The following is a 21678-nucleotide window of genomic DNA, read 5'->3' as shown; positions in this document are numbered from 1 at the left end:
TTGACTCATCAAAGTAGCCACCTTTTGCAGATATAACAGCCGAACACACTCGTGGCATTCTTTCTACAATGGAAATCAAATATTGTTCGGAAAGTTCTTCCCAACACTGTTGCAGAAGTTCCCACAAATGTGTTGCACTTGTAGGTTGCTTTGCTTTCACCCTTCTGTCCAGTTCATCCCAAACCAGCTCGATGGGGTTTAAGTCTGGAGACTGTGCTGGTCATTCCATGATTTGAAGCCTACCGTCTTGTTCTTTTCTTCTAAGGTAGTTCTGACATAGCCTGGAGGTATGTTTTGGATCATTATCTTGCTGTAGGATGAACCCCTGACCAACTAGGCGTATACCAGAGGGTATTGCATGGCGCTGCAAAATGCTGTGGAAGCAGTTTTGGTTCAGAGTGCCAGTCACTCTGTGCAAGTCGCCGACTCTGGATCCAGCAAAAGAGCCCCAGACCGTCACGTTTCCTCCTCCATGTTTGACAGTTGGTGTCACACACCGAGGAACCATCCTTTCGCCTACTCGACGGCGTACAAAAACCCTGCGTGATGAACCGAAGATTTCAAATTTTGATTCATCGGTCCGTAAGACCTTCTTCCAGTCTTCAGTAGTCCACTGGTGGTGCTTCATGGCCAAGGCAAGCCTTTTTTTCTTATTTTGCCATCTTAGCAATGGCTTTCTTACTGCCACTCGACCTGTCAAACCTGCAGCTCGAAGTCTTCTCTTCACAGTTGAAACTGAGACTTGCTTACTTCGACCAGTGTTAAGCTGTGCTTGAAGCTGTTGTCCTGTGAGCCGCCTATCACGCAAGCTGTTGACTCTCAGAAACTTGTCTTCTGATTCTGTTGTGGCTTTGGGTCTGCCAGACCTCTTCCTGTCAGAGTTTCCTCCAGTTTCCAAGTGCCTTTTGATGGTGTAGGAAACTGTACTCACTGACACCTTGGCTTTCTTTGCAATTTCTCTAAAGGAAAGACCTACTTTTAAGGGTTATAATGGTCTGTCTGTCTTCCTTTGTTAATTGCCTTTATACAGTGCTTTTATACAGACAGAGGGTTTGTAAGTAATCAACAAAAGTTGGGACACCTGTAGGAATTGTTAGCATCAACTTTCAAGGCTTAATTTACTTCCATTGCTGCAGAACAGCTGTAAGTTGTTAACCCATTACTTGTTCCCTGAAAAAGGCCTTTTTGTATAACTCTGAAATGTACATTATTTTTCAGTTTTTGGTAACCTAAACTTTTTTTTTTAACCTCTGGCAGTTTACCGCTTACCTTTGTACCATTTCAGGTTATTCACTGGACTTGAACTGCTTAAATTTCAATAAAAACTGGAAAAATGGGGGTGTTCTAAAACTTTTGACCGGTAGTGTATGTATATATATATATATATATATATATATATATATATATATATATATATATATATATATACACAGAGGTTTATACTGGATCACAAAGCCAGCGACAGAATGACTTGGTGAATCACACAATTTTACTAAGCAGATGCAGAACTTGTTATAGGGAAAGTGATAACATAAATTTAGTTTTAAATTAAAATTTAGATTTAACCAAACTACATTTCCATACATTTTCCTAATATAAATAGAATACTAGATGAACATACATGAAATTCTATGTAAACTTTACTCCATAGGAGCTCATCGGGTGACATTCACATAAACACCATAGTACTTCATGATATTTTTTTCCACACTTGGAATATACAACTAGAAACTCATTAATGACATTTGAGGAGATACTCATCTGTTCAGATACTGTATCTACTTTTGTACCAAACTAATGCTAGCAACATAATTCTAAAACAAGGCATCAATTAACAGCATGCTTAATAAAAAAAGATTGCAAATAATGGAATATTAATGAACAGAACATACTTATCTGCTGAGTTCCTTTTTGATGCAGGATTTGAAGGTAGTGTACCTCTGTACAGTTTTGTACCCCTGATGTAGGCATTAAACATTGTAGGAGCATACAAAGGATTTACAGCAGTGGCCGGTGGTATGTAGGGACAAAGTCAGTAAGTGATGAAAGTGACAGAACAACAAGAAAAAAAGTGGCAAAACAAGTATGTTAGTTTTTGGTTGATAGAGAATTACACTTATTGAAGAAACACATTCTGTTAGTATTAAGAGTTAACTAACTGACAACACTACTGTAACAATAGTTTCAGTCATACAGGATTCCAGGACCACACATTTACAAGGCACTGAATTGAAAAATGTTGTCATACTACACTCGAGCAGACTCCTCCTCTCCTACAAAATTCATATTATTAAATAAACAGTATTTGAAATGATCATATTTTGTAATGAGCATGGTACTGACAAAGTAATGGATTAGCAGTGTTTAAGGGTTAAAAGAAAGACCACTAGGTGGCAGTAAAGTACAATAAACAATAAACAGTAAAACAGAAATAGCAGCTGGAATGTTTCTGCAGAAATTATGCAGGCTGTATGGAGTTCTGTGATGCATAAATCAGGGGGAAAATAAACAAAGAAAAAAGTAAAGAAAAAGGTTAATATTGCTTTGGGCAGTACTGTAACTAAAATTACCCCCCCCCCCCCAAAAAAAAAAAAAAAGTAAAACTGCAATACATAAATGTAAAAATTAGAAGCATGTGGCAGTCGGGAAGCAACTGAGAAAGAGAACAGAAAAAGCACCTCCTAATAAAGTAGCAATATGATTCAGTTAACATTGATGTCCATGTTGCCATGTAATTTATGACATACATTGTTAGAGGACAAGATTTTTGGCATAGATTCCGATTAGATTATGGCCATATTTCAATTTTATTATCCCTTTTTTACTTTTCAAATGTTTCTGATGTCTCCTTCAATGGGAAGGAGATTTATACAGCATCATGTTTTGTTTATTTCTTGATAATTAGAAAGAAGAAAAAAAAAAATGACATGCCAGTTTCATTACTATCTTAGCTTGATACAGAATAATATATTATATAATTATATATATATATATATATACACATATATATATATATATATATATATATATATATATATATATATATATATATATATGATAATCCAGGGGTGCCAATCATTTTGAAAATTGGTACTAAACTATTTTGAAATAGTTACTGGTGCTAAATTACCAACCCCCCTCCCCCTTCAATTCATTTTTTGTGTTTTGTGGATGAGTGTGGGTGGGTGATGTGAGTAGTCAAGACCCAATGAGAAACTATCGTCATCTATGGTTGCTAAGGAATAAATAAAAATGAATACAAAATAAATAAATAAATAAAACGTGTCTACTGGCGCCAGAATTTTATGTTGCTGGCACTATATAAGGTACCCTGGCACTAGAATATAGCGCTACAGTGCCAGAATTGCACCCCTGCAATCTATCCTGTGTACTGATAAACTACATAACCTATATTCTTACATTACCATGCACACATACTTTGGGTTTTTGGTTCTCATTAAAAAGTATTCTGCTGAGAATACAATTGCGGTATCATCAGTATTGGGTTATAGATTATAAAATCTTCTTACCCGAGACCCTCTGTGCAGCCTGTCCTTCATGATTCCAATAAACTCTTTGTAACTTAGCTGCTCATCTCGGTCGACATCGAAGATTTTGAAGACAGTGTTCACCAAATGTTGGGATAGTTTTAATCCTGTTGCTACATAAACTGCACGCTTGAACTCATCTATATAAAATACATACACACACATAAGGGCGTCTGCTAAGAAATAAATATTAATAATAATATTATTAATAATAATAATAATAATAATAATAATAATAATAATAATAATAATAACAAATGGTTATGAAAAGTATCATCAAATTTAAGAAAGTAGTTCCAAGGATACAGGTTTCAATAGATTTGCCAATCCAGGGTTAGTGGGTGACCATGTACTACATTCACAGTGTGTAACAGATGTTTATGCAAAGTTTCAATTTGGTGGAGTGGCTCTGAAGATATACCCTTACATAGCTCAGCCAATTGGCACCATGAAAAAGACAAAAGCAGGTCACAATAGTGTACATATACAGTACTTAAAAGATTCTTGTAACAAATTAAACAAATGTTTTTATCAGCATGGGAAATTAGGAAAAATGCCACAACATACAGATGGAAAAGAAAATATTTAAGGTTAAAGCATAAATCCATAAATAAATAAATAAATAAATAAATAAATAATAATGATTTCACCATACCTTGCCCAATTGATCGGTTTGCAAAATTGTACATTTGCATTGCAATTGCAAAATCCTCCAAGTTGTTCAAGAACTGGAAGAATGATCTAAACTCATCAAATGTAAGACCCTACATAAAAAAAGAAAGAATTATATTTTATTTTTTATTGGAAGGGAAATGTAACATAGAAATAACATGACCAGCTTGTGAATACAACAGGTAAATACTGGAACCAAACAAATACAAAGAAGTGAAATGTCTGAAGGTTAGATAACAATTTGTAGATAAAGGTCAATGATATTTTTTAATTGTATTTTTTTACTTGATGCATTCTTGAAATTGTAAGAAAAGGCGGCACATGTTCCTTTACATTACTAGATTAATGCTCCTAATACAACATGTTTGTATTAGAATCGTTTGTAAGTTTAACCTGATACTTGCATAAACACAAACAAGACATATATCCAAAACATCCTCTCCCGCCTAGACTACTGCAACTCTCTCCTGGCCGGCCTCCCTGCGTCCGCCACCCGTCCACTCCAGTTCATCCAGAACTCCGCTGCTCGCCTGGTGTTCTCTCTGCCTCGCTTCTCCCAAACAACTCCACTGCTCCGCTCACTCCACTGGCTCCTGATCACCGCTCGCATCCAGTTCAAGACTCTTGTACTCGCCTACCGATGCCTTGACCTGACTGCACCCAGTTACCTTGAGACCCTCCTCTCTCCCTACACCCCCACTCAAACTCTCCGCTCCGCCTGGACTAGACTGTACCTCCTCTAAGCTCCCCTGCCTCCAGAGCCAGCTCCTTCTCCACCCTCGCCCCGCAGTGGTGGAATGACCTTCCTACGGATGTCAGGACTGCCCAGTCCCTGACCACCTTCCGGCGCCTCCTCAAGACACACCTCTTCAGACAACACCTGTAAAACTCAACTCTCCCTCTGGACAATATAACACTCTGCCTTTAATGCACTTTAACTTGCACTTATCTGCTCCTTATTTTACTGTATTTAATCCTGCACTTAACCCAATCTGTAGTAAGTATTTTGTATTTCACTTGCACTCGTATCTAACCCTGATGTATCTATCAACACTTATATGCTCTTGAACTGCCCCGATATCAAATCATACTGTGTTTTGTATTTGCTCATTGTATTTTGTATCTTGCTCTTAAATTTTACTGTAATTCTTGATATGTATTTTTGTATACAACTGTAAGTCGCCCTGGGTAAGGGCATCTGCTAAGAAATAAATAATAATAATCACATTTCACAATTCAACAAAGGAACTAATGAGTTACAAAGAATGCATTGCTATTTTTACGAGCTGAACTCCTTGAATATACTTACCCCAGAGGTAAGACCAACTTAATTATAAATAGTAATCTACCAATGACCTTTTATAAGAGCTACTTTACTAAACAATTAGACAGATCAGTAGCTCCAAGCTTGGGTCAATTGGAAGGAAAAATAAATTTTGCTTTCCACAATGAATGCCCTCTACTGTCACCCATGGAGTTCTGCCCAGCTCTTTAATTAGGTGGGAGCTGCTCCCAATCATAATACTGTCATTACCCCTTTCTAGAATATGTTTTAACACATAAACCCATGAATAATTATCTGCAACTCAATTTATCCCTGACCAAAAGTTTTAACAATACTTCTTAATACCCTATGCTAGTAACATACATATTAAATGATAAAATGTAAACAAAATACAGCTGTCAGTACTATAAAACTGTACAATTTGCCCACGCATATTTCAAATTTCAGGTAAGCGGTCACTAAGACTGTCACCTTTAAACGTGTAAAAGCCTCTGTTTAGTGTACTAGTAGTATATGTTTATAGAATCTGTAAACTACAAACTAACATTAAGTAGCAGACTAATCTGTATCATTTTATCCTCGGTGTATTGCATTGCATACTGACAATGGCATTCCGGTTCATTATTAAACAACCTAGCTTTTTTTTCGTGCAAAGACTGGCTGTAGATGTATTTTTCAGTATTTATTTGCAGGCCAGCATTGGTATACAACGCCTAAATTGTGGAAATTGTCTTGTCAACATTTTTAAATAAACGTTCCTCTTTATGTGGAACAGGAAACAATATTTGGAAAAAGGTAGACACAGTTAAACTAACAGCTGTTAGATTCAAATGACTATAAGTTACTAAACTATTGATACAATGACTAATAATAAAAAAGGAAACCAATTTGTTTGTAAATCTTAAGCAGTTTTATTACCAACATAATATCAGTTTATTTTTATTCTTAGTTGTGGAGCTTGTGTAAATTACCTTTAGATTTCCAGAATGTTTCATAAAAGTGAAACTTAAAATTTGGCAGCTATTGTTTGTTTAGGTTCTGCTTTATGCTATTAGCCATGTGTTTTTCAGAATATTCTGTATTCACCCACAGAAGCACGTTTCCTTATGTATTGTTTAATATCCAATTAAAAGGGGTTTTTTTTAATTTTTTTTTTTTTTTAAGTAATTTAATATACCAGTATTTCTTGACAACCCTGCCAATTGTTTAGCAATGCCGTTCAGGTTACTGCAAGCAATTTATATATTTATAAAAAACACTGCAAGCTCAGCCAGTCAGGTGTCAGTATTGTGGGAAAGTGGACAGAATTAAAATATTCCTAAATAACTTGTAACAGTGTGAGACAGCAAGAAAGCATGCATCTTGTACCTTTTCTTCAGAAATCCTCTGCCGTACACTATCTAGATAACTGCTTATGTTCTCCACATTTGTGTAACGTAACAGAATGCGAGCAAAGTCTTCTTCACTAATGGTAGTCATCCCTTTGGAGTAGGTTAGGAACTCAATCTCCAGAACCTCTGTCTGTAGATTATCCATAAATCTAAAAATCAGTTAAAATTAAGAAAAAAACAAAAACAAAACATGATTGGAAATGATCTCCTTAGTTTAAGAAATCAACAATATATTTATATAGCGACAATATTAATATAACTTACTTTCTACCTATCACTGAACACGACCACAGTAAACAAAACAGTGCTTTAGTGACATTGGTGCAGATATCATTTACAGCAGCTCCAGGAGCATGGTGATCTACTTTATTTTTCTTATTACCCAAAGCTCAAATACTCTACAGACAGACCTGGTCAGGTTTACAGAATGTACTAGAATACGAGAATTAAGAACATTTTCACACCTGTAAAAGTCGTCATAGTTGAGCTCAGCCTTCCCTTTCTTTCCAAAGAAATGCACCAGGAGTGTTGTGTCAACCATCATATTCTCTTCAGCACGCTGAAAAAAAGAGGATGATTTAAAAAAAAAAAAACTATATGGATATTTCAATAATGGAAAAAGAACAGGTGGTGAAATCAATGAGCTCACGCATTAAAATGAGCAAACCAAATCACAAAGATTAGGAATGCAAACACAAATACATTAATTGCATACACACATCAAATACACAGGCACAAACGAAGCAATCACCGAAATGGGAAATGAATCACAGATTGTTTAATATTCAGGCATATATGTGCAAATAATATGAGGGAAAAGATTAAAACAATATGCAAGATATACTACTTTAAGAAAAAAAGGCGATAATAAATCGCTGGATTCAAAACAAATGAATTAGAAGTACGATTTTCAACGTCATATCATTATCAGAATATAAATATTACTAAGTGTGTGGTTATCTGTTTTTGTTGTTTTTTTCTCATTTTAAGTCTGCTGAATGTAGTACAAAGACACTTAAAAGCATTTTCCCACAACATCTGGAAAACATTGCTTGACAAGTTAAACAAATGTAGCACAGATAACCACATACTGATGTGTTTATTTACAATGAGTTTGTAATAGCATACAAGATCAATTCTTACAAGTAACAAAAAATTAAAAGTTTGTTTTCCATGTTCAAGTTGCAAAAAAGAAACTCATGCCAATTTATTCATTGCCAAACAGTCCTTTCCTATGTAACCACTGCATTCAAAATGCTCCATACCATGCTACTTCTATACCTCTAGTCTAAAATCCTATTGTTGCCGAGTGTTTAAAATAAAAAAGAGACATGATCATAGTGCGCTAAATTGAAGTGAACATGCTTCATGGGTTACAAATATATTATTTCAATTGTGATCCTAAAGAAAAGATGATAACTCTTAATAATACATTACAAAGTTCCTAAATATGTTCATATTCAACCACCACAGAGTTTTGGAGACACAGCAATAGGTGAGTTTATTGAAATCATACAATTTACTAGATACGAGGCAACAATGAAACTGATGTTCAGGCTCACGCAATATTTAACTCCTGTAAAGTCTGATATCTTTTTAGTTACACAGTAACATGCATTTTAGAAGAGCTCAGCCATGCATACATACTGTAGGTAGAATATATTCTTTTATTTGCTATTACAGTTTCATAAAGCTCACAGTGCATCTGGCATGAGGCCTCAAGGTACCAGTTTCCATCCTTCACACTTTGCACACAGTACAATCAGAACTGGACAGGACAACTGACATAAAAAAACAGAATCCAAAACCAAACAAAATATATTATAAATTATATTAAACTTATTTAAAAAGGAATACAAAATACTGTCTTGAACAAACCAAATCTAATCCAATCAAAACAGTTTGTGATGAGATCAATGAAATAGATGACATTGGGTTTACAATGAATGAATTAAGGTTTTAACAAATTAATATATAAAAAATGGTCTAATAAATTTTTTTTTTTTAAATCAATAAATGGAAAAAAAATGACCAGACAGAGGCATATTGTACCTCTGCAATGTCTGAAAAGAGTGCCTGGCTTGTGATGCGTCTCAGTATATCCCAGTAGCTTCTAGGGACATACTCCTCATTATCGTTTTTAAGAACCTGTAGAAGTTTTGAGAGGCATAACTATTAGGACTATCAAAGTAAATACAGGAATGATGAAAAAACATTGCATTGCATGTAACATCGCATTACTGTGACTACATTGGAAATGCATTACACATTAGAAAAAAGATAGATAATTACAGCAAGTACAAGATTTTCTCTTAAAAAAAAACAAAAAAAAAACCTCTGAAATCAACCACAAAAAGTTCAGATATCATTTATGAAATTAACAAACCACTGACAAACAGGATTTGTACTTTATGTCAGTGACTTGTTCATTTCATTTATAGTAAACCTAATTGTTAATGTATTTTACAAAGACAGATTGTTTAGTAAAAATATAATTAAAAAGGAAAACATCAGCAACAACAAATAAAATGCAACGAATCAATACATCCTAAAAAAAAAAAAAGTATATGTGTAACTTGCTCGGTTTTGCATTTTTTTGTTTATCTTTTCTTTTTATCTTTTATGCCTGCAGGGAATAATGAAAACTGACACACATGAAAAACACCACTTTAACTAAGCACTTCAGAATCTTCAGGGAGAGATTTATGGCATGATCCCACAGCTAATTAAGAGAATATCCTTTAATGCACAATGATATCCCCATCTAATATCATAAAAGCTCTAAATTTATAATATATGGGGGAAAGCCCAACCGCAGTTTTAAAGGGGAACTCTGTCATGTGAGCATGAAAAGGTTTTTTCTTTTCTTGTTTTTATGTGCCTCAAAAAACTAATGTGAATTAAAGATACAATCATAGATAGATGCTTAAAAGTAATATTAAACTGCCTGATTCAGAGTCCTTGCATTAACTCATTCTTGAAGTTTCAAAACATACTTAAAGGTTACTGTGTTTTAAATGTAAACAAAAACTACAAAGAAAAAGACAAAATATCACTTTTCAAAACTGTTAAAGCATGGGGGTTCTAAAATGTTACTTCTACGAGGGTCTTTTAAGATTAATTTGGCTATCGTGTCTCAAAACAACGTGTTTATACAGGTAACATGAATCACCTGTTTTACAGTTAGAATCGTGTTTCTCAATGCAAGACAATGGCCATTACATTTCAAGTGGTCCTTGATTGAGCTTTGACTGTTCTGAAGTGTTCACATTTCTGAAAAGCAAGCATTCATGTGGGTCTGGGGGTGAGTTACTTGAGCTCTTGTTTAACAGATTCTAAACACAAACAAAGAAAGCACAATCTTTTTGTGGAGTAGTGGTTAGGGCTCTAGACACTTGACCAGAGGGTTGTGGGTTCAATCCCAGGTGGGGGACACTGCTGCTGTACCCTTGAGCAAGGTACTTTACCTAGATTGCTCCAGTAAAAACCCAACTGTATAAATGGGTAATTGTATGTAAAAATAATGTGATATCTTGTAACAATTGTAAGTCGCCCTGGATAAGGGCGTCTGCTAAGAAATAAATAATAATAATAACTTTGGTTTCTATCATAGTGTATTTTATTATTACTTCCTGGGAGACGATTGGTTGTTAAACGTCTGAAGTAAAGGTTGTATCTCATATGTCACCATCCATACTTTTAAAAATACTGTCCTCCATTATCTCAACTGTTGCAGCCATTTAAGATTACTTAAGGCATGACTAATAGCACATATAGCTAATGTTTGCTCAATTAGACCAATAAATCAGCGGTTCTCAACTGGTGGGGCGCGATCAGCATTCTAATAATACAGTAATTACAGCAAAAATGTATTTCAAAATACCATTTTACACAAGTCTAATGCCCAGGACACGCTGCCCGATACAATCAATAGTGACGCACCAGGCTTTGAGATGCGATTTTACAGGATCGGCCGATCGGTTTCAGTCGGCTCGCAAAGTTTAAACATGTTTTATATTTTGCGATGCGATTCCCTCACGTTGGCTAGTGTGTTATACCCACTCGCAAGTCTCAAAGTCAAGAACCTATGAGTTCACAGCATTGGGTCATATGACTGAAGACATGCACATATTCTCTCTGCATTGCTTTGTATACAATGCCTGTGCCAACATCATTTGAAAACAAGCCTTGACAGCCCCATAAGCAGTGTACATTTGACCTATTAGAAGAGATATTTATGGAATACTGAACTGTTACTATAACCATGTTGCATGATTAATTTATTATTAATTGCGTTATAATTAAATGATACCAAATCACGTTTTTATTTACAATGAAGGGAAATACATGTTCTTGCTGATATTACAAGCATTTGGGCGACACACTATATGTTCCCTTCACTGTCGGCACGGACATTGTATACAAACCAGTGGAATACCTTGTGTGTGTGTATGTGTATGTGTATAACAGAATTGGCAGATGGCACAGGTGTCGTTGTCCATCAAATCAACAGTACGAAGGTCACTCTTGAAATCAGGACTTAAAGGATGTGTTACAGCAAGAATACCTCTGTTAAGAAAGGGGAACAAGACTAAAAGTCTAAAATATGCACAAGAACACAGAAATTGGACTATGGAACAATGGTCAAAAGTGCTTTGGATTGTTGATGGATGGACCTGTGCCTTCTGCCAGTTCTGTTGTCAATTCAACACTTGTCTTCTTTCTATTCCTTAAGCACATTATCTTCAACTATTGCTCATCCTTGTTAGACAGCTTTCTGGGTCTTCCAGTCCTGAGTTTGTCAATTACAGATGATGTGTCTCTGTACTTGTTCTTAATGCTTTGGATACCACACCTTGAAAATCAAGTGATGCAAGCTATTTCACTCAATGTTTTTCCTTCTTTATGCAAGTCAAGGTTGTTATAATAGTAGAAAACACTAGTGGAGGCTTTGAGTAAATTGTTGATGTTCATAATGCATCAGAGTAGAAAAATGCAACATGTCTATAATTTTCCCACAGCAGTGTGTGCGTATATATACTTTAACTGTAAGTTGCAACACAACTGAGTTGACAAAAAAGCACCTTATGGTACAAATCACCTACACTGTACAATGAGGCACATTATTTGTGGATATGAAACTTTAAATACTTTACCACATTTATATAGACGAGGTTGAAGAGGGGATACAATGTATTTTTTTACTAACATAAGACATTCAATAAAAAATGAAATACTACAAATTTAAAACTAAAATATAATTTAAAAACATATGACCCATACATGAACACTTTTCAGCTACTCATACATTATTACTACAGTAGATAGTATATTACTTTAATATGAAATACATACGGTGTGTATAGGAGCAAACTGATATCCATAAAGTTGCAAATTCTTACACACAGTAAAAGGAGGATGCAGAGTCAGATTTCAGAATACAGTATGCGATAAAAGAAGGAAGAAGAAAGAAAATAAAACAAGTTAGAACATGCAAGGCATTAAATCAAACAATTATCCGATTACATAAAGAAAATTATCAGCACATGCCCTAGTACTGGGGAATCAAATTTGATTACATTCATTTCACTTATGTATTTGAATTGTTAAGTAAATCAATAACAATAAAGATTTTGTAGTTATTAACTTATAACAGTGTACAGTATATATCAATGCACGGAGAATGGTTTCAAATACTGGAAAATGGTATTACAGAGCGTTGCTACAGATCAAAAGTCTGATCTGAACCTCTAATGAACATGGCGATATGGAGTAACTAAAATGGCAAAAAGATATTTAATTGACAAAGAAAAGCTGAGAGAAAGCTGAATTTGTGAATTAAGTGCATAACTATAAACCATTTGGCACGTCTGAAGCAAAGTCAATTTTGTTAAGCAATAGTTAAATAAAGATGCCTTATTTTGTTTAAATTCATTAGACCTGTCCCAGTCCCAGTGACAAAGCTAAATCTGAAAAGGACTACATTCCCATCTTGGTCAGACTCTGCAGCACATTAGCTATGGTAATTGACCTAGTTTTTAGAAATATTTTAATACAATTAAGACTAATCAATTTAGACATAAAAAGAATAAGAAAATAACATGTCTAAGCCATTGTAAATCACTCACAAAAGCATACAAAATCTAAACTAAACAACACATCACCAAATGGACTTAGCATTTGAACACTGGTCCCAGAATCCTTTGAACTACATAGCTAAGGCATATTCACAAAGTGCTAATGGTGCTTTAATGGCCTTATTTACTGTCTTCTAAACAGACCAATTCAAAATACAGAAGGCATAAATATTAAAGTCACTGGGCCCTATTTAGAAACGTTCGCACACCCCTAAGGCAATCACAAAACACTTTTGTGGACAGTTAGCACCAAAATCAGGCGCATGTGTTGGCAAACAGACTTTGCCCACCTACGTGGTTTAACAACTGTGTTTTAGCGTTTAGGGGAGTGTCCTCATCTGCATACAACTGTAGCGATTTAGCAACCCATCAACAGGTGCTAGCGTTTGCGTTTCAACTGACATGTGAAAACCAGGTCTAAACTGTGTGCAAATTACATGGTTGACTGTAAATACAGCTGAAACTACCAGGGAAGCAGGTAAAGAGAAGAGCGCGAAAAAAAGAGAAATAAGAGAAATAAAAGAAATATGGAGTTCGCACTGGATTTCTACATGGCTAGACAGAGAGGCGAAGGAGGAGACGTCCTCAAATATTTAAAAGTAATCTGTCGTTTCTGAGCCTTTCTGACACACAATGTATGCAGCAATTTCGCCTCAACAGAAAAACAATCACTGACATCTGTCAACTGCTTCAGGCTGACCTGGAAGGAGCCATGCGACGAGCACACTGTTTGTCTGTACTGCTAAGAGTATCTGCTGCACTAACATTTTATGCCACTGGCTCGTTCGAATGAGGGTTATACTGCAGGAATGAGCCAGTCGGCTGTACCATGTTAAGTGCTAACTTCAGCTCTAGGAAAGTGGGCAGGAGAATTCATCAATTTCCGTATCTCTCACAAGCTGCAACAAAATACAAAGCAGGGTTTTCTTGGGAGGTATGGGTTTCCTGGTGTCCTGGGAGCCATTGATTGTACACATATACAGCTACGCACACCAACACAGAATAGGCACCTCTACATAAATCGTAAGGGGACCTATAATGTAGTGTTTGATGCAAGCAACTACATCACAAATGTGTATGCAATCTATCCTGGCTCCACTCATACTGTAATTGAGCGAATAATTGGAATCCTCAAAATGAGATTCTGATTTTTTTTTTTTTACAGAACAAATCAAATTGAACTCTTCTATTGTAAACCTCTCAAATTGCAATAACGCTCCCAGAAGTAAACTCTGTACTGAATCTTTTAAAACCCTTGCTTTGGAGATCAAAGGTAACCCATTGTTGTGACCATCCTTACCAGCTGTGCAGATTTTTCAGCATCTCCTTTTCTTCCCTTTTTTTCATTTTTCTTTCGGAATATCTCCTGCAGCTGAGTAAAAAATAAATAAATAATAATTTAAAAAATGCACTTGTTACTTTGGCATTTAAAACATATCTTGTGACCATCTAAAGTCAAGCGTGAACTATACACAATTGTACTTGCATCAACTAAAATAATTTGTATTTATTATTAGGTCAGGTCATTTAAGGGCCCATTCACACTTTTTGTGGGCGGTTTATATCAAACCCAATGTGGTTTGGTTGGTTAGGAAACAAATATAAAGGCTGCAAATAAACTCAGATTTATTTTAATAAAACAGTTTAGTTCTTATGGGCATACAAAGTGTGTTTAGTTTGGTTGTTTCAGTGCTCTGTGAAAGCAAAATCTGTCCAGAAAACAGTGGAAGTAAAACAAGTCTAAACATAAAGTCAATTTAAACAGCAAGAAACATACATTAATTAAGATGACCAATGCAATGTTGCGCTTGAAGGGTGTAATCATTTTTAATTGCACCACCTGCTCTAAAAACATATGTAAATAATAAGTAATAAGTGTTGAGAAATCTATTAACATTGTCAGTGTGACATGTTCACTTTTTTATTATTGTTATTTAATAGAAGTTTAATGTAGCCAGAATTCTCTGTAGGTTAGATTTTCTCAACCTCCTGTATGACAGTTCTCAAGATTATATATATACATACATATACATATATATATACATATATATATATATATATATATATATATATATATATATATATATATATAATCACACATACATATACACACACACACACCATACATACCACTAAAAACTCTTTTTTGTCCACCATCTGATTGCCATCAGCATCAAACATCTTGAAAGCTATGTTAAAACCTGCATGAGGCTCTAAAGGATTCACATAAAACATGTTTGTTAGTGTCATATAAGCAGAAACAAAATAGGTTAAACATATGTACAGATTACAGCTATTTTGTAACTAAGATACTCAATTCTGTTTTCTTGAGGGAAAAAAACACCAAAAGACCCTTTGGTTACTAAATATCGACATCCCTGAATATTACAAGCAAAAGACTATAACGAATAATCCATGGGATGAAATGAATAGCAGGTGCCCTACTTGGTCATTCTGTTTAAAAACAGTGGTGCAATGGCAGATTGTTCAATAATTCTTTATTCCATTAAAGGTAATTAAAGATTATAAAAATGGAAACAAAAATGGTGGGGTTTCCATGGAAAAATCAAAACAAGTCGCACCTTTTTCTCACGCTATTTTGGTAGTACCTTTGGGTAACTTGGGTTTTCATGTTGTTTTCTTTTAGGGAGAGAAATTCTCAGTCCAAATACAAATAACCCAATTAATATTAAAATACAGGAAGGTATATTTAAATGTTTCTGTCTGAGTTCCAATTTGGCCGAGCACGATGACTGACACCGTGCAGCTTTCTTAAACTGGGTTTCCACAATTTAGGTTGTGTTGAAGAACCGTAAGTGCAGCCTCCCTGATTTGGCCACCAAACAAATTTAATAAAAAAGCACGGGAAACAAAACCCCCAAAAAACAAAAAACATGTTTCCATGCAGCGTTTAAGTGTGAGCAGGCGATTTACCCACCCTTTTAAGGCATAGCATGGTTTAGCTGCGCACTTCCTATAGCGCAAGGTGTGCTACATCACATTAAGTGTTTAAAGTGGTTTGAAAAAGGTGCCGGTGTAGTGTAAGAAAGTGGTACCTTGTCAGAAAGTGGTACGCATCCCAAAATACGACCCGTGTAATGTCAGCAAGTGTCAGATTTTGGTACATGTGCAATCAATTGCGATCTGATGGGTGTTTTGCTAATTTGAAAGGAGGTACATTTTTCACTTTCTAATGAGTGTTTTGCAGCTGTGCATAAGTGGTACATGTTTATTTAACCCTTTCAGGAACATGCATTTTTCATTGGGATGCTCCACCAGGACCAGGCATTTTTTGGCTATATTTGACTCTCTTCCTATAAATTCACTAAAAATACATTTTTTTACAGTAGCATCTTGGAAATGGTGTCCTTTTTTTCACAACACTCTGGGGAACATTATAAAGTACTTCAGAAACCATACAAATGTTTTGCTTTTTTTAAAACAAAATATTTAGTTTTCTTTTTAATGTAAAGTATTCGTTAGTATGTATTCTGCTTAGATATACATGGATAAAAACGTGTTATTCTATGACCCGACGGATGTTACAATACTTCTTGAAAGTATTGTTGAAAAATAATTTAGGCAAATTACAAGACATTGTTTCACCTGAGTGAGTACAATGACATAATGTACGTTTATTCTCAGGGTCTTTATAAGCAATAATGAACACTACTCGATTATTTTCTCAAAATAAATATTTATAATAGTCATTCATTCCATTATTAATGTACCTGATAACTTTAGTTAATGAAATGTTTCCTTCCATGATTCACAAAACGGTTGGAAAAAGTTGATAAATGCAATTCTCTGCGGGATTTTAAATACTGTTACATTTTCCTTGCACACAGTACAGTAGCTATGTGTTACTTCTATCCAGAGATTAGTTTAAATCGTCTGATTTAGCGTCCTCCTCCATACAAAGCTATAGAGCCAGAAGGTTTGTAGTAAAAACACAAAACAAATGTTAAGTTAATTATACTTTTTTTTTGCAAACTTAAACTGGAAACAGACAATAAATTTCTCTAAAAAGAAAAAAAAAATCACGACGAACAAGACAAAATAAGTCCACCGCAAAGTTGCATAAGTAAAACAAAATGTACAAGACCCAGTGTATTGCATATGATATATATTCGCATACTATTTTCTTAATGGTGGAAAAATCTGATAAATTCAATTTAAAAAGATGAAAAAGACCAAAAATTTCTTGGCCAGTGTTGGTTGATTTTACCATATTTAGCCAGAGCTACGGATTATGTATTGTTTTAAATGCCATCTACAATATGTTATTATTATTTAGCTTTTTTAAAATGACTTGTTATTGTTTTAATATTATACAACGAAACCAAAGTATTACTGTCAATTGCTTTTAGATTATGCATCATAAAAAGGTCTATATAAAAATTAAATATTTTAATATATATATATTTTTTAGTGACTGCTGTTGAAGTTTTGGGGTGCTTCCAAATGGGAATATACTATATGCTACCCACTGAGGGGCTAGTGGAACACCTTGCATAGACAGCATTTAATTTATTTGCAACACGACAGAGCCTTTTGAAAAAAGCTATATATATTTCTCTTTGTATTCCTGATATTGTTGTTTACTCCATCAATCAGGGTAATCAACAGAATTAATACCTGAGAGGGAGTTTCTTCGCTCTTGTCCAGATATTGCAGATCCTGGCTGATGAGAAGTTTGCTGATTTGGTTTGGGCTTGGTTCAGATTTTTTTGTAGGTCTGATGTTTTTGTGTTGTCCAAACTGTCGGAAATGTCTCCCTGTGATTGCTCAGTCTTCAATTGCTTTTGGCGGGCCGAAAAATTTACTTACTACTAGCTAGTTTGTGATGCTCTTTTCATTTTGACGTCATAAAACTGGTACACAAAAATAAATTGACGCAATTCAACACGAAACGTATTAGTAGGATCTGACTGGTACGATTTCCAACACACATAAGTAATGCATAAAATTTGCGGGTACAGTGTCCTACAAGGTTAGTGCTTACACAGAATAAGGGCAGTGACCTGAGGTAAAACATACTCTGTATCATCCAATTGCATGAGGATGATACAGCCAGTATACACACTGCCCTGCTGATGAGTAGGGCTGTATTTTTTTCATTGTAATAAACTTATTTCACAGTCTAAAAACCGATCATTCAGGACAGCGTTGTCACATTCAGAATTGATCGTTTTCTCCAGTTATTATACAGGGTGATTAGAAAGCATGCACCATGGGTTGATGTGGTAAACTTTCTTTGTAATCACACCTGAAAAACAGTAAATGCTAAATTGTAGAAAATTAAATTGTTTAATGTCCACATTTTAAAGACATTATTTTAACCATTTGTGATGTATCAAACAAAATGAAAATATATATAAAAAACAACAGACATGTGAAATGTCCCCTTGTACTGGATAGAGCGACCTTCAGCAAAAACATTTCCGATCTTGATACAGCTGGTGTCTTTTTCATTGATGACATTTAAAATAAATTGTGCAGATCTATGCAAGCTGTTAAAGCATTCACTGGAAGCAAGCTAAATTGGTTGCCAAGTTCCAAAATGCAGTGGAACAGGTAGTGCATCAATAAGACAAACATTTGCTATATTTCTTTAAGTGATAAAAACATTTAAATTTACACTACTCTTTCAGAAATTGGAACTTTCACAGGGAACTATATATTACACAGCAATGAGTAAATTTCATGGAAATAGTGAAATCCATTACTGTGAAAAAATGCAGCCTTACTGATGAGCCTTGAACCTGACCTGGAGGGGCAATGCCCTCTACAGGATGATATGATAGTTCAGTTATTATATATGAAAAAAAAGTAACTATAAATCAATACAGCATACTGTAGGAAGGATACATCCTGGTCCCTCAAGAAACTAAATACATTCTAAGGTTGCAAGAACCCTTGCTAGCACTGACAACTCATTGGCAAGCAAACAATTAAACGTTCCCTTTTCCCACATGGCCAGATTTACTGTATGTCACAGAATAGTAAAAAATGCTTTTTTGTTAACTAAATAAATACAAAAAAAATCAAATCAAACTTGGGCCATTACATTACACAGATATATATAAGTAACAGGCCTTATATTTAAAAAAACAACTATATTTTAATTGTATTATTAAAAGTAGAATCTGTAATTTAAATACAAAATACTGTTGATAGTTATTTCTTCAACTGAAATGTGTGGGTAGTTTGACATTTAGACATACTCACTTGTTAAAATGCAGAGCAGAAAGAGATATTCAGTGTAGGCAATAACACCTGAAACAAACCATAATTTAATTAAATACATATCATATTTCTGGATTAAAATGTAACTTTATAAGTTAATGGTCTATCCACTGCTTCCTTTAATAAACTATTACATTTTACATTGAATGTATGTCAAACATGATAGTCTCTTCGGTAATACAGACCAATGCCATACCAGTTTGTATCCCTGGGACATGACACTACATATTTTAACTATATTTTATATTGTGGCAAAGTGGTTAACAGTGTGCAGGTGCAGGAATGCAGCAGTGATCAGTGAACAGACAGACAACGATAATCCAGGTGCAATAATATGTTATTTGTAAATCCAATTGGTCTGATGACATAAATACAGTAAATAATAATAATAATGATAACAACTTCATTGTAATCCACGGGTGGTCCCGAAATAATAATAGTCCCGATCTTTTTACACCCACACGTAACACAAACACATTCACCAGTCCTCAGTGCGTGCTCTAGTGCTCCTAGTGCAAATACAGTTTACTGTAAAACAAAGTGCAGTGTCTCATAACAAACAAGTGGTTCTTTAGACACGACAAAACAAAACAAACACTCACGATTACAATACACATTCTCCTTCCTGTTCAGCTTTAACCATAGAAAGGAACAGATCACGTCGCTACACCCCCTTTTGTACCGTCAATCATGACCCCTTGGTTAACTAGTGCAACCGCTCCTCCAATCCGTGGCTTTCCTTCAGGGTCGATGATTTAGTCTATCGTAGCTCCGCCCCCTTTCTAGATTACCGACTTCCGTCTAACCCTGGGAATGAATTGTCTGGCCATCCAGTCCAGGGCACTCTGTTCCATTTACACAGCACCCTCACAGGTTGGGAGAGAGATTTATCACCAAGAATCATTCTGTCTGTCATAGATGTAATACATCGGCTGCAGTGCATTACGAGAAAATATGTCATCAAGGGGTTATGTGACATCATAAACCGCAAGAGCACAGAACCCCTAGTTAAATATTTAAGAAATAAAACCCAAAGTGGCAAGACCGGACTCCTGTCATTAAATGTCCTGAGCCGAAGGTTACCAGACGGTAAAGTCCTCTTATGAGGGTTCTATTGCTATTAGAAAATGGATAGCGATTAGCGCTTTGTCGCTAATGAATACAAATGTTTTCCTCATTATTCCATGAGTAATGCAATTGGCTCAGAGTGGTAGCCTTCACTCAAGCTTCTTATCCCAGCAGTGGACACTTCGTGGATATTTCCAATTGCTAAACAATACCTCAATACTGAAAAGCAAAAAAGCTTCTACTTACATGGAGCTGTTCTTCAGTTTAGGAACCTGATACAGAAAAGCAAACTGTTTGTGAACTGTTTGTAAAATGTGAAGAACAAAAGTACAGCTAACTTTTTTCGTTTTTAATTTGGATTTGAGTACAGTTCAGTATTTAAAGTTACCGTTAGGTCCTAAAATGCATTAGCGAAATTTAAAAAAAAAAGGTTTAATTATTAAAAATATCTAGTTGTCTATGTGTTAATGCTGACTGTGCTGTTGGTTCAATAACTTGTTCACAGTGTGTGTTCATAAAGTTTATTCAGCCTATTTCCTGGCTTTGTTAGAGAAGAGAGCACCATGCCTGTGTTGTTACTGTGATATGCTGAAATAAAGTTGCTGAAAGTAATCGGATCCAGCTATTTGATTTCTTCATCTCGTCATTCAAACCAGAGACTAGTTGCTGTTGTGGTTACTGTATCGCTTACATCAAACAGTATTCTCTATGTTTTTCAAACTTTATTTGCCATACTAAATTTAAATAGACAGATAAGAAAGTGAGGAAGCAGACTTTGTCTACACTGACAGACAACATTCAGAGGGCGTGTACAAGAATGGAGATTGTCTTTCATCAAGCACAAAAACGTACGAATACTGTATTTACGTATTTCTGGGCAGATTGATTTGGAACCGTGATTAAACATAGTTTGAAATATACCATTCGAGGTCCTTCACCAGAGATTAAAGCCCTCGTATTGCCCAATCAGTTTAAAGGAAATCTCCAATCCATTTTTAATTTCTCATAATGCACTGCAGCCCATATATTACATGGATTTTAAAAAATATGATAATACATGTTGTTGTTCAAGATATCTATCAATACTACTCATAATAAAAAGTAGTTTTCCGGGATCATTCTCAGTGCTGTTTCTTTTTGTAATGCAGAAATGACAATGACAAGTGTTGAGATCAGAATAGTATTGTAGCAATCTTTAAAAAGATGCCACCTACCAGGTTACAGAAAAATTTGTTAGGTGTATGTCAAAATCCCCAGTATACACACACACAGACACACAAACAAAAACCACCAAGTCTTCTGAACCATTAAAGCAGCAGCACTAATCC

At 35.0% G+C, this 21678-nt stretch overlaps 1 protein-coding gene across 8 annotated transcripts in view; it reads right to left on the bottom strand.

Annotated features, from left to right (window-relative positions):
• Nucleotides 1-21678, bottom strand: part of LOC117421521 (calcium uptake protein 3, mitochondrial-like) — a 69318-nt gene that overhangs the window by 2997 nt on the left and 44643 nt on the right. The window contains exons 5-14 of one of the 8 annotated variants that reach the window (XM_034036028.3): nucleotides 19265-19312; nucleotides 15164-15246; nucleotides 14334-14405; nucleotides 12252-12293; nucleotides 8949-9044; nucleotides 7361-7455; nucleotides 6874-7045; nucleotides 4204-4312; nucleotides 3531-3688; nucleotides 1893-1958 (exon numbers count right to left, since the gene is read on the bottom strand). In XM_034036028.3, the coding sequence (XP_033891919.3) occupies nucleotides 1893-1958; nucleotides 3531-3688; nucleotides 4204-4312; nucleotides 6874-7045; nucleotides 7361-7455; nucleotides 8949-9044; nucleotides 12252-12293; nucleotides 14334-14405; nucleotides 15164-15246; nucleotides 19265-19312 (941 nt within the window). The remainder of the gene's footprint in view (nucleotides 1-1892; nucleotides 1959-3530; nucleotides 3689-4203; nucleotides 4313-6873; nucleotides 7046-7360; nucleotides 7456-8948; nucleotides 9045-12251; nucleotides 12294-14333; nucleotides 14406-15163; nucleotides 15247-19264; nucleotides 19313-21678) is intronic. The other 7 variants (XM_034036027.3, XM_059026948.1, XM_059026937.1 and 4 more) reach the window with 7 other exon arrangements.

The sequence above is a fragment of the Acipenser ruthenus genome, chromosome 1, assembly GCF_902713425.1.
Source record: "Acipenser ruthenus chromosome 1, fAciRut3.2 maternal haplotype, whole genome shotgun sequence".
Taxonomy (NCBI): domain Eukaryota; kingdom Metazoa; phylum Chordata; class Actinopteri; order Acipenseriformes; family Acipenseridae; genus Acipenser; species Acipenser ruthenus.
The sequence above is the reverse complement of the archived record's forward strand: the minus strand, read 5'-3'. Positions and strand labels throughout refer to the sequence as shown.